General features: G+C 36.6%; 1 protein-coding gene across 3 annotated transcripts in view; it reads left to right on the top strand.

The window, feature by feature from the left end:
- Window positions 1-12,746, top strand: part of FNDC3A (fibronectin type III domain containing 3A) — a 225,287-nt gene that overhangs the window by 196,705 nt on the left and 15,836 nt on the right. For all 3 annotated transcript variants that reach the window (XM_006762728.2, XM_006762730.2, XM_006762729.2), the window contains 6 exons: window positions 5,771-5,909; window positions 6,690-6,758; window positions 7,834-7,952; window positions 10,506-10,611; window positions 10,699-10,874; window positions 12,265-12,378. In XM_006762728.2, coding sequence (XP_006762791.1) covers window positions 5,771-5,909; window positions 6,690-6,758; window positions 7,834-7,952; window positions 10,506-10,611; window positions 10,699-10,874; window positions 12,265-12,378 — 723 coding nt within the window. The remainder of the gene's footprint in view (window positions 1-5,770; window positions 5,910-6,689; window positions 6,759-7,833; window positions 7,953-10,505; window positions 10,612-10,698; window positions 10,875-12,264; window positions 12,379-12,746) is intronic.

The raw sequence follows: 12,746 nt of genomic DNA, 5'->3' as shown, positions 1-12,746 counted from the left end.
AAAAGCAGCCAATCAATTATTCTCTCTCATCATTTATGTTTCCATCTCTCTCTTCCTCTCCCTTCCTCATGGAAATAAAATTACATATATATCAATAATAATAAAAGGCTAACATGCAAATTGACTTAACTGCAGAATGGCCGGTTGCTATGGTGCGCACTGGTCACCAGGGGGCAGACGCTCAATGCAGGAGCTGCCCCCTGGTGGTCAGTGCACTTCCATATGGGGAGTGCACTCAACCAGAAGCTGGCTCATGGCTGGCCAGTGCAGCGGTGGTGGCAGGAGCCTCTCCCGCCTTTGTGGCAGCACTAAGAATGTCCAACTAACGGTGTAGACCCGATCCCTTGGGGGCCTAAGCCTTTAGTCGGACATCCCCTGAGGACACCCTGGCTGCCAGAAGGATGTCTGACTGCAAGCTTAGGCCTGATCCCCCGGGGAGTGGGCCGAAGTCAACAGGTGGACATCCCCCAAGGGTTCCTGGACTACAACTGGGCGCAGGCCGGGCTGAGGGACCTCCCCCCCCACCCCCCCCCACAACCCAGTGCACAAATTTTTGTGTACCGGGCCTCTAGTTTCAAATAAATGATAAAAGCCACTATAAATTGTTTTAACTTTCAAAGATCTAAAATAAATTTATTACTCCTTAAGAACTTTAGGAAGAACATTTTAATGATAATGGTAACTTTGATTATGCAGGGCATAATTATATCTGTTATACCAGGGGTGGGAGCCGGCGCCCTCTTAGCGCAGCAGTCTCATACCAGGGGTGGGCAAACTTTTTGACACGAGGGCCACAATGGGTTCTTAAACTGGACCGGAGGGCCGGAACAAAAGCATGGATGGAGTGTTTGTGTGAACTAATATAAATTCAAAGTAAACATCATTACATAAAAGGGTACGGTCTTTTTTTTCAATAGTTTTATTCATTTCAAACGGGCCGGATCCGGTCTGCGGGCCGTAGTTTGCCCACAGCTGTATTATACTGTGCTTTATATATTAGTTTCATTTTCAGAACTTCTAGTAACACTGGATTATTTTAATTTCTAAATAGTTTTCATATTTATAAGAATTATTAAATACCTGAGATGTGTATACATTTATTCTAGCTTTCTTCTGATGATGATATTGAATTGTATTTTTGCTTCAATAATGATTATCAACAGGACTTCTGAGCAAGTTGTCCGTGTCTTCATAATTTAATAAATTTATTAAAATTCTTAGAATTCTACTACCGTGTAACAGCATGGTGTTATTGCAACATAGAGACAAAATGTATACCTACAAGTAGGAGTTAAATTCCTTACTAATTCACTATAAACAAATCACCAATTTATATTCAAAACTGTTTCACTATGGCAGTCACTCTCAAATTGCAGGATATACAAATCCGAGATCTAGAACAGTAGTTCTCAAAGTGTTATCATCAAACCATTCTATCAACATCACTTGGGAATTGTTAGAAATATTAATTCACTGGCCCCAACCCAGATTTATTCAATCGGAAATTCTGGGGGTAAAGCCTGGCAATCTGTATCTTAGAAAGCCCTCCAAATGATCCTGATGCTTACTGAAATTTGAGAACCACAGATCTAGAGCAGAAAAAAAAAAATTTTAGGAAAGGGAAAATGATGACTGTATAAAGTTTTCTAGAAGCCCAGACATTTATTTTGAATCTACCATGTACTGGGTACCAGCTGAGAGGGTTTTACATCATTAAATATTACTGCAATGTCTGTCTTTCCTTTCTGACGTGGCATTGCAGACTCCTCTTTCAAGGAAACATATTAAAACAAAATCTTAACTTAGAAATCTTAGAATACTAAGCAAAAGCAATAAAAATATAATACAGGGTGTAATTACTAACTAGTATGTTATTTTTTTAAAGAAACAATAAGGATATGAATTACATAAAATTCTAAAATGACCAAGTTTTCCAAATGCTAGAGTTCTCGACTCAATACCAAGGACAGTTCTAGGACATTCAAAATACTAAAACAAAATTAGGACAATGAAAGAATTTAAAGAATAAAATAAAAATGAAAGTAAAGATTTAAAGCATAAGAAAGCAGTCATTTCTTAAAATAAAGCAAACAATGCTAATTTCATCGAATGGTTCACTGGAAGCTAAGCCAAGACCTGAAAAGAAGAAGAATTAAAGGCTTCAGGGGCTAGTATCCAGTTCCTATGATTCTGAGCCACTAGAAAGCTGATGCCTTGTTTCCTGAAAAATAGTTTTTCAAGTAACAAGGCTTCTAGATTCTAAGGCAGCGGTTCTCAACCTGTGGGTCGTGACCCCTTTGGGGGTCGAACGACCCTTTCACAGGGGTCACCTAAGACCATCGGAAAACACATATATAATTACATATTGTTTTTGTGATTAACCACTATGTTTTAATTATGTTCAATTTGTAACAATGAAATTGGGGGTCACCACAACATGAGGAACTTAAATATTAAAGGGTTGCGGCATTAGGAAGGTTGAGAACCACTGGTCTAAGGGCTGAGAGTCCTTAGATATTTTCACTTTAACTTGTTACCTGTTTTTTTGAGGCCTTTCATCAATGAAGAAAAGCAAAACAGTACCTGGATCTGTTAACTTCTCAGAAGTTATGTACTTATATATCAGTATCTATGACAGTACATAGTCATGTTCCCTTCCTTTTTTCTCATCTTGTCTGCCTTCCTTTCTCCTCTGTCATTTCTGTCTTTAAGAATACTAAAGTTTTCTGTATTGCTTTCAGGCTGTTCTTTTGCCTGCTAGTCCAAGTTCTATTTTATAGCTAGATTAACCTTTCTGAAACAGCTTTCCCTCTGAAAACCAGTTTCCTTAGTTTGACATAGGTGATGTTGTTTTTTTATTATTCTGACCAATTCAGTTTTTTAAATGTGCTGCTTTTTATTCCTTACATAAACAGGCTACCTTACTAGATTGATTACTCATTTTTTCCTGAGCAGAGCTCGCAATTTTGCTGTTCACTTCTGCTCTTATACTCAGGGTTTTCTGTTCTGTCTTACCCAATAATAGATTTATTTAAATCCTCGTCAATAGTCCCCTTTCACTGCTGCCCCATATTACTTACATTTGCCTTTTTAAAGGATTCCTGAATCATTTTTTAAGCCATAGTTATCTTTTTGTGTAATTCTTTTGATATGCATATTGCCTGTCTTTTGCATAAAGATTCTAATTAAGGTAAGGTGTGCACCACACCTAGAATTTTTAGCACCATGCTCCCTCTATGGCAGGCACTAAGTGAATGTTTTGATTATTTGTAAAATTGGGATGGGCTGAGATAACCTTATAGCTTTACTAGAGGCCCGGTGCATGAATTCGTGCATGGGTGGGGTCCGGCCACCTGCCCCAATCAGGGGCAGGACCAGCTTGGGGGAGAGGCCATGGGAGGTTGAGGGGAACCAATTGGGGCCCTGATTGGTCCGGTTGGCCACCGCCGTGCATGTTATAGTGACCAGTCATTCCATCATTCTGGTCACTTGGCTTTTATATATATACATTTATGACCAACTGAAGTAAAAGGTGTCAATGATGAAATATTATATACCTTTAAAAACATAGTTAGTGAATCTTTACGGTCTTTAGGGAATCTGTTCTTTTTTTTTTTCTTTTTAATCTTCACCTGAAGATACATTCTTATTGATTTCAGAGAGGTGGGGGGGCGGGGTACGTCAACCAGTTGCCTTCCATACACACCCCAACTGGGGATTGAACCCAAAGCCTGGGTATGCGCCCTGACTGAGAATTGAACCCACGACCTTTGGGTATATGAGATGACACTTCAGCCAACTGAACCACATCGTCCAGAGCCTGTTCTTATTATTAAAGTTTTCTCTAGTTATTAAGTTTTAGTAGACACACTGTACCACATGGGAAGTGTTTTGATTCCCTTTGTAGTCTAATTTGTTAGCAGCAGAATGAAGAGACATCCTGAAAATCTATCTGAATAGTCCTGTGGGAGGACTGAGGAAACCTGAGCAAAATTGAGCAATTAGACTAAATTTTACTGAGTTCTCATGGGCTCCATGAGTTATTTGGGGTAGATTTATTTAGATCCTCATCTATAGTGTCATGGCATGTCATAATGGTCCCTGTCTATGAATCACTCAATAATTATTGAGCATCTACTCTATGATAAGCACTGTTCTAAAAACTAGGAATACAACAGTGATCAAAATAACTAATATTCTAGTGGAGGCAATAGAAAGGCAAACAAATATCAGATAGTTGTAAGTTAACTAAAATAGGGTGACATGGCAATTACTTGGGTAGTCAAGGAAGTCTTCTCAGAAATGACATTTGAATATATACAAATAGAAAGAAGGAGGTAGCATGCCAAGATCAGAAAGAACATTCCAGACAGGGGGAATAATTACTAATGCAAAAGCTCCTAAAGTGGAGGTAGTCAGGTGTGAAATCACATAGGCCAGTGGTCGGCAAACTCATTAGTCAACAGAGCCAAATATCAACAGTACAACGATTGAAATTTCTTTTGAGAGCCAATTTTTTTAAACTTAAACTATATAGGTAGGTACATTGTTATTAACTTAATTAGGGTACTCCTAAGCTGGTCTTTGCTAAAAACGTCCTCAATCTGATTGAGGTACGTTTCAATCGCCACGAAGTTTCAATCGCACTGTACATGCGCGCACGCAGGTGGTATTTTGTGGAAGAGCCACACTCAAGGGGCCAAAGAGCCGCATGTGGCCCGCGAGCCACGGTTTGCCGATCACTGACATGGGCCATAATAAGGAATTTAGATTTTATTCTGAGTAAGATAAGAAGCCATTGATGGATTCTAAGCTGAAAAGTGATAAAGTCCCACTGGCTGAAGTGTAAAAAGTAAATGGGGTTGCGGGAAGGAATGGAAGCTGGAAACTGGAATAGTGTAGTCATTCTGAAAAGATAGGATAAAGGAGGCATTGACTAAGGTGGTGGTAGTAGTAAAAATAGAAAAGTAGAGAAAGTTGACAGTATTTACTGATACAGTAGTCCCTCCCCCTTATTTGTGGGGGATATATTCCAAGACCCTCAGTGGATGCCTGAAACTGCAAATAGTACCAAATCCTATATGTACTTTTTTTCTATACATACATTCCTATGATAGAGTTTAACTTATAAATTAGGCACAATAAGCAATTAATAACTAATAATAAAATAGAACAATTATAACAATATACTGTAATAAATATTAGGTAAATGTGCTGTGAGGCACATGTGCATTATCTCTCTCTCCCCCTCTCTTCTTCACTCCTCCTCTCTCTGATAACCAAGAGGGCAGCTAAATTACTTAATGGGTGGGCAGTATGTATACATTGTGGATGCATTGGACAAATGGATAATTCATGTCCTGGGCCAGCTGCAGTAGGACAGCACAAGATTTCATCAGGCAACTCAGAACAGTCACAATTTAAAACTTATGAATTACTTATTTCTGAAATTTTCCACTTAAATGTTTTCAGACTGCAATTGATCACAGGTCAGGGAAACTATGGAAAGTCCATCAAGTATCATCAGATTTAGCTTGTTCTTGTGATGACTCTTGCTTAGTATCAGAATGTTAGATTGACACTGAATACTTCTAGGACTGAATACTCTTATATATGCTTAGTCCCTATCAAAAACATAAATAAGCCTGATGGTTTATCACAGTGTGAAAACTTTATCATTTGATTGAACCTTTATGTCTCTCATCACTTTGTTCATTAAGCCGATATCATTGTGTCAAACATTATTTTATGTTTTTGTGTCTCATCACAGGTTATTGCTTACAACTCAGAAGGTAAAAGTAATCCAAGTGAAATAGTAGAATTCACTACATGCCCTGATAAACCAGGAGTACCCATAAAGCCTTCAGTTAAAGGAAAGATACATTCACACAGTTTTAAAATAACTTGGGGTAAGATTTTATGCATATTTTTACATCATTACTTCTATATTTGATTAAAATGATTTGAATAGTAAGATAATTTTTAAAATACGTAAATAAATATGTTAGAGCCAAAACCAGTTTGGCTCAGTGGATAGAGCGTCGGCCTGAGGACTGAAAGGTCCCAGGTTCAATTCCGGTCAAGGGCATGTACCTGGGTTGCGGGCACATCCCCAGTAGGAGATGTGCAGGAGGCAGCTGATCGATGTTTCTCTCTCATCGATGATTCTAACTCTCTATCTCTCTCCCTTCCTCTCTGTAAAAAATCAATAAAATATATTTTAAAAAATAAATAAATAAATAAATATGTTAGAGCAAGTTTAATAGGAAATGTAAGAGTCATGGTTTGAGGATCTTTTTTGTGAACAGCTATGTATGTACTCACACATAATAATTTCAGATTTGATACACGAAGAATTTGGGGTCTACTGTAGAACTGTTGGAGGGGCAACACTGTGTAAAATGGAAGATTGCTGAACTTGTAGTTAATGTCACCTAGGTCATCCTGGCTCTCATGAGAAATGAAAATCACTTATTCATTTAAAATAAACATTTATTAAACACCTACTTATATACTACTTAATGCAAAAGCAATAGATTAATGAGTTGCTGATATTAATAAAAAAGCATTGTAGGTGATTTCTCTTTTCTTTTTAAGCAACACCAGATTTGATACTATGTTTATTAGGATTTTCTGTCATTTTAAATTGCATGTACCTTGCCTAATACTACTGTTGTTTCTTTGGATAGACCCACCAAAAGACAGTGGAGGGGCATCCATCAGTAAATATATAGTGGAGATGGCAGAAGGTTCTAATGGTAAGAATAAAAGGCTAATATGCAAATCAACCGAACAGCGGGACAACCGGTTGCTATGATGCACACTGACCACCAGGGGGCAGATGCTCAATGCACGAGCTGCCCCCTGGTGGTCAGTGTGCTCCCACAGGGGGAGTGCCACTCAGCCAGAAACCAGGCTCACAGCTGACGAGTGCAGCGGCGGTGGCGGAAGCCTCTCCCACCTCCACAGCAGACATCCCCCCAAGAGCTCCCAGACTGAGAGAAGGTGCAGGCTGGGCTGAGGGGACACCTCCTCGCTCCCACCACCCCCACCCCGTGCACAAATTTCATGCACCAGGCCGCTACTTTTATATGATCTTTTCTCTTTTCTCTTGGTTTTTATTTCCCTTTGTTTGTAGCAGTTAGGATTTTGCATGTTACAAACCACTTTAAGTTGTAATCTTTAGAAATATAACATCAAATGTGAGATTGCTATATACTTATATGATTTCATTTACATTTTCTTATTTTTTTGTTTGAATTGCTCAAGTCCAGTATACCTAAACTCTTCTGAAATTAGTTTATTCAGTTAGATTATACCCAGATGTACCAGAGAAAATTTATCTTCTAAAATTTAGTTAACTTACATTATACTAATTTTAATAAGAAATTTTATGCCTACTAAACTTTATTTTTGAATGGCACATTTAACAGTCTTTATTTCTTGAAATGACCTATTGCCTGCAAAAAAATAAGGATATCTTTTAGTTAAGACTAAACTTCCTGTGGTATTGGTTCTTTGTGTGTTATAATGTTATTACTGGACCAGTAAACACATTTAAATGCTTAATTAAAATCAAATTATCAATATCAGCCAAAGTCTGTACAGAGTTACAGAGATATTTACCTTCAACAAAGCCATGCAAAATTTGTCTAGGAAGCTACACACATAAAGAAAATTAGATCATTTCCAGGAAACTCGAAACAAGCTTAAATTGTTTCTGACAAATTACATAACACTTATTTAGTGAAGCTAGGATACCTGCCGTGTCCATGATACCAAAATGTTAAACATTACCTTGGAGCTGATTAAACATAATTCTTCACTTTACAGGAAACAAATGGGATATGATATACAGTGGAGCTACTAGGGAACATCTTTGTGATCGACTGAGTCCAGGCTGTTTCTATCGTTTACGAGTTTACTGCATCAGTGATGGAGGACAGAGTGCGGTAATATTTATATAGAGATTTTTTTTTCAAGTTTGATCAAATTAAATGAGAAGACCAGATGATACTTCAAATATTAAAATGTATTTATACATGTATAAAAGTAATTTCTGTCACCAGATGGTTAATTATATAGTGGCCAGAATATCCTAATAATAGTCCTTAGTGCATATCTGTATTCAGTGAATATCTATTTTCAACTTTGGAAAAACAAGTATATGAAAACATTGTAGAAAATTTTATAAAGATAAATTTTATGCTCTAGCCCAGTGGTTGGCAAACTCATTAGTCAACAGAGCCAGATATCAACAGTACAACGATTAAATTTCTTTTGAGAGCCAATTTTTTAAACTTAAACTATATAGGTAGGTACGTTGTTATTAACTTAATTAGGGTACTTCTTAGGAAGAGCCACACTCAAGGGGCCAGAGAGCTACATGTAGCTCGCAAGCCACAGTTTGCCGACCACTGCCCTAGCCAATTGGGCTCAATGGATAGCACATCAGCCTGCGGACTGAAGGGTCCCAGATTTGATTCCGGTCAAGGGCACATGCCGGGGTTGCAGGCTCCATCCCCAGTAGGGGGCGTGCAGGAGGCAGCCAATCAATGATTCTCTCTCATCATTAATGTATCTCTCTCTTTGTCCCTATTCTTTCCTCTTGGAAATCAATAAAAATATTTTTGAAAAAAATATAAATTTTAGTATGTTGCTTAATAACCATACATAACAAATAGAAATAAAATAATTGTAAACTGTTGTATTGCTCCAAAAATTACCAGGACAAACCATAAAATGTCATTTAGTGTTTAATATTTATTAAGTAAATACTACAATATTTACTTATTTCCAAAAAGATGGTAATTATTTTTATTATTAGAGACCTAATAGCCAAAATGAACTTAAAATGTACCATTGAGCCGAAACCGGTTTGGCTCAGTGGATAGAGCGTCGGCCTACAGACTGAAGGGTCCCAGGTTCAATTCCGGTCAGGAGCATGTACCCCAGTAGGAGATGTGCAGGAGAGAGCTGATGGATGTTTCTCTCTCATTGATGTTTCTAATTCTCTATCTTTCTCCCTTCCTCTCTGTAAAAAATCAATAAAAAATACATATATATTTTTTTTAAAAAATGTACCATTGACTACATATGAGACATATGTAATGTTCTGGAAAAGTACGGGGGGTTTTGTTTGGGGTTTTTTTGTTGGTTTAATTTATTTTAGAGAGGGAGGAAGAGAAAGAAAGGGAAACATCAACGTGAGAGAGATACATTGATTGGTTGCCTTCCATATGCGCCCCGACTGGGGATCAATCCCGAAACTTGTGCCCTGACTAGGAATCAAACCTGAAACCTTCCCATGCATGAGACGACACTCAACCAACTGAGCCACACTGGCCAGTATTCAGAAGTATGTTTTTTAATGGGAGTGATTTTTTTCTTTTTAATGAATTTAACCAAGAGGGGTTTCTTAGAGCATTCATAATTGTTATTATATTTCAAATGGAATTTAATGTAGTAAAAGTACTTTTAAAAAATGAATTGTTGAAAATGCAAGTATTCTGAAACTGCATGCAAGTTCTGCCCAACAGGCTTGGGATCCAGTTGCTTCATTTTCTCTAATAAGAAAATCTTCCTGGATTCTAAAAAAAAAACCAACCTCCTACTCCCCCTCCCACCCACCCCCCCAAAAAAGCTATTTTTCTAATATAACATTATAGCATTCTTATATAAGATACATTTCTGAATAAGGTGATGACCAAATATTTTGTTTATCTTTGGAAAGAAAGTTAAGTGTAAACCTTAACACAGTGCAGATAAGGCATATATGGCACTGGGTTTCTGTCAATGTTTTTAAGAAAATGTCTTTTAAAATAAAAGACTTTTTTTTAAAAAAAAAAATGGCTAAAAGTAATACCAAACACCTGGAAAGATGATAGATACTTGGAAAAACTTACCTAATTTTTTAAATTATTTTTAAGTGGAAAGGAAGAAGAAAATCACTTTTTTAAATTAATAATAAATTAAACAGGTGAAAAATACAGTATGCAGTAAAGTGGCCAAAATAGTCTAAGTCTCCTGAAAACATGGTAAATTGCATTCACAGAATGTTGAAACATCCTTCCTTAGAAGAGATTTGTGGATCCATTTGGACAGGGTCAAAATAATGTCCATTAGGTTGTGTTGGATGTAAGGGTTTTTTGGTTTTTATTTAAGTTTTGTTTTTGTTTTTTGAGTTTTCTTTTTCTCTTTTTTGTTTTGTTTTGTTTTTTATTTATGAAAAAAAAAGAAAAGGAAGAGCTTTTCTTTTTATTTATTTTGGTAACTTATTTTGTATATAGTATTAAATGTCTTTGTATATATAAAATTTTAGTTTTAATGACTTGCTCTTGATTTTATAAGGTTTGATTTTATTCAGAACTTTATTTTTAGTCCATAGTCAAGTATAATTTCAAATTTGGTACAATCTTTGTGTTTATGTTATTTTTCTTTAACAAAAGCAATCTCACTATTTAGTTTGGGGCATTTTTGTTTTGTTTTTGCTTTTGTTTTGGCAGGTATCTGAAACTTTACTTGTGCAGACTCCAGCTGTGCCTCCTGGCCCATGCCTCCCTCCCAGATTACAGGGTAGACCCAAAGCAAAAGAAATACAATTACGATGGGGTAATTTCCATTTTGGTAACAAATTATAATTAAGTTAATACTAAATATATTCCTCTTGTTAAGTTGCACAAATCTTTCCATCTTTAGCACCCCCTCTGGTTGATGGCGGATCTCCCATTTCCTGCTACAGTGTGGAAATGTCTTCTGTAGAAAAAGATGAACCCAAAGAAGTTTACCAAGGTTCTGAAATAGAATGTACAGTGAGCAACCTTCTCCCTGGAAAGACTTACAGCTTCAGACTACACGCAGCTAACAAAATGGGGGTAGGAAGACTGTGATGACTGAATTATAATCACAGTGTGTTTCATGTAACATATGTAATTGCACTTATTATTTGTGACTCCATATTTCACAATTTATAGCTGTAAATCTATACTGATAAATAAGATATGATGAAATCATATTATTGTTATAGAACCTCAGTATTTTCAAATCCCACATATAATTTGAGACATTTTAGACTTGAACTGAGCTAAAATTTGCCTTTCAGGTAGTACTAATAGGGTTTACTTACTAGTAAATTTAGGAGAAGAAACAAGATTATAAGATGAAGTATTTGTTTTTTGGGCTGGTTATATGCAGCATTTACTTTCCATTGACAACTATGTGATTCTTTTTTTGCCTAAGGAAAAAAAAAACTTTACATTTTAAGCACTTCTAGTTTTGTGTAAATTTTTTAAATATTATCTAAATATCTGTACAACTAACTACATAATTGAACAAAAGATAGGTGATATCTCATTTTACAACTAAGGCAGCTGAGGCTCAGATTTTGCCCACAGTTACACAAACTAAGAAGTGGTAAAGATAAGCCTTAGGACTTAGGTTTGTCAGACTCCACTCAGCTGTGTCAACCTGTCTGCATTAAAGCAGGTTCTCTAAGGTCAAAGCAGTAATTTCTTACCTCAGTTGAGTAACACTGTTTCTTTGAACTATTCTGTAATTAAAATTTCACAAAATTAAACTGAGCTTCTTCCCTCCCTATTATTTAAGGTTTTAGTGAACTGTGCATATGTTCTCCAAATATCTATAACCTTATTTTTAAATTTCTTACATCAACTTTATATACTTTGTTGGCAGTTCATTCATAAGTCATCATCTTGAAAGCCCCACAAAGCTGCAGTACTTTGGGATCACACCTTTAATACTAGTATCCTTAATCTGTATTTTTAGGTTTGTAATAATTTGTCTAAATCATCCTAAGTAAATACTTGCTTTCTGTATTTTTCAAAGAATATACCTGTTAGACCCATCTTAAATTATTGTAAATTTTAAGATAGAATTTATGCCTACCATCTCTTATACTTTTTTTTTCCATCTCTTATACTTTTAATTGACATCGGTTTCTTCACTCCTCACATCTTTTTCTGACTGATCCCACCTACCTAATACTATGCCTTTCTTACAAAAAAACAGTTCATGAAGGAATAAGGGACAAGAGAAGAAAATATAGTAAATGAAACTTAAAAATACCCCCACATATTCACTTATGTGATCTTTAAATCTTTCTACTTTCTGTGAATGCTTTTAGACTTATATTATGACCAATTAGTCTTGAAGGAGAAGGATTATGCACTTATTTGTAAGTTTTTATAGAGAGCTATGCGCTCGATAGGTGAAAAATGGAAATGGTGGTTACATTTGTTTTTCTAGTTTGGACCATTTTCAGAAAAATGTGATATTACTACAGCCCCTGGACCACCAGATCAATGCAAGCCCCCTCAAGTGACATGCAGATCTGCAACTTGCGCACAAGTGAATTGGGAGGTATTGTCATTTCCACTGACTTATATTTACTTTCTTAGTCAATTAGAATCCTATCTAATAAAAGACAAAAAGGGTAATTGACCGTACCTTCGCTACGCTTCCCATCGGCTAATCAGGGTGATATGCAAATTAACCGCCAACAAAGATGGCGGCCAGCAGCCACACAGTTGAAGTGAGCAGGAGGCTTGCTTGCTCCAGTGATAGAGGAAGCCAAGGTTCCCTGACTGCCGTGGTCTGGCTCTGAGCTCTGAAAGCAACAAAATTTCAATTATAGAAGCTAAACAAACCCCAGATACCTGCTTTCAGTCAGTTGTGGCCTCAGAGCTGGAGCGAGCAAGAGCCAGCTCTCAGCTCCAGTGGCGGCAACA

This window comes from Myotis davidii, unplaced genomic scaffold (assembly GCF_000327345.1).
Source record: "Myotis davidii unplaced genomic scaffold, ASM32734v1 scaffold679, whole genome shotgun sequence".
NCBI lineage: Eukaryota > Metazoa > Chordata > Mammalia > Chiroptera > Vespertilionidae > Myotis > Myotis davidii.
This window is presented reverse-complemented; position numbering and strand designations above follow the sequence as displayed.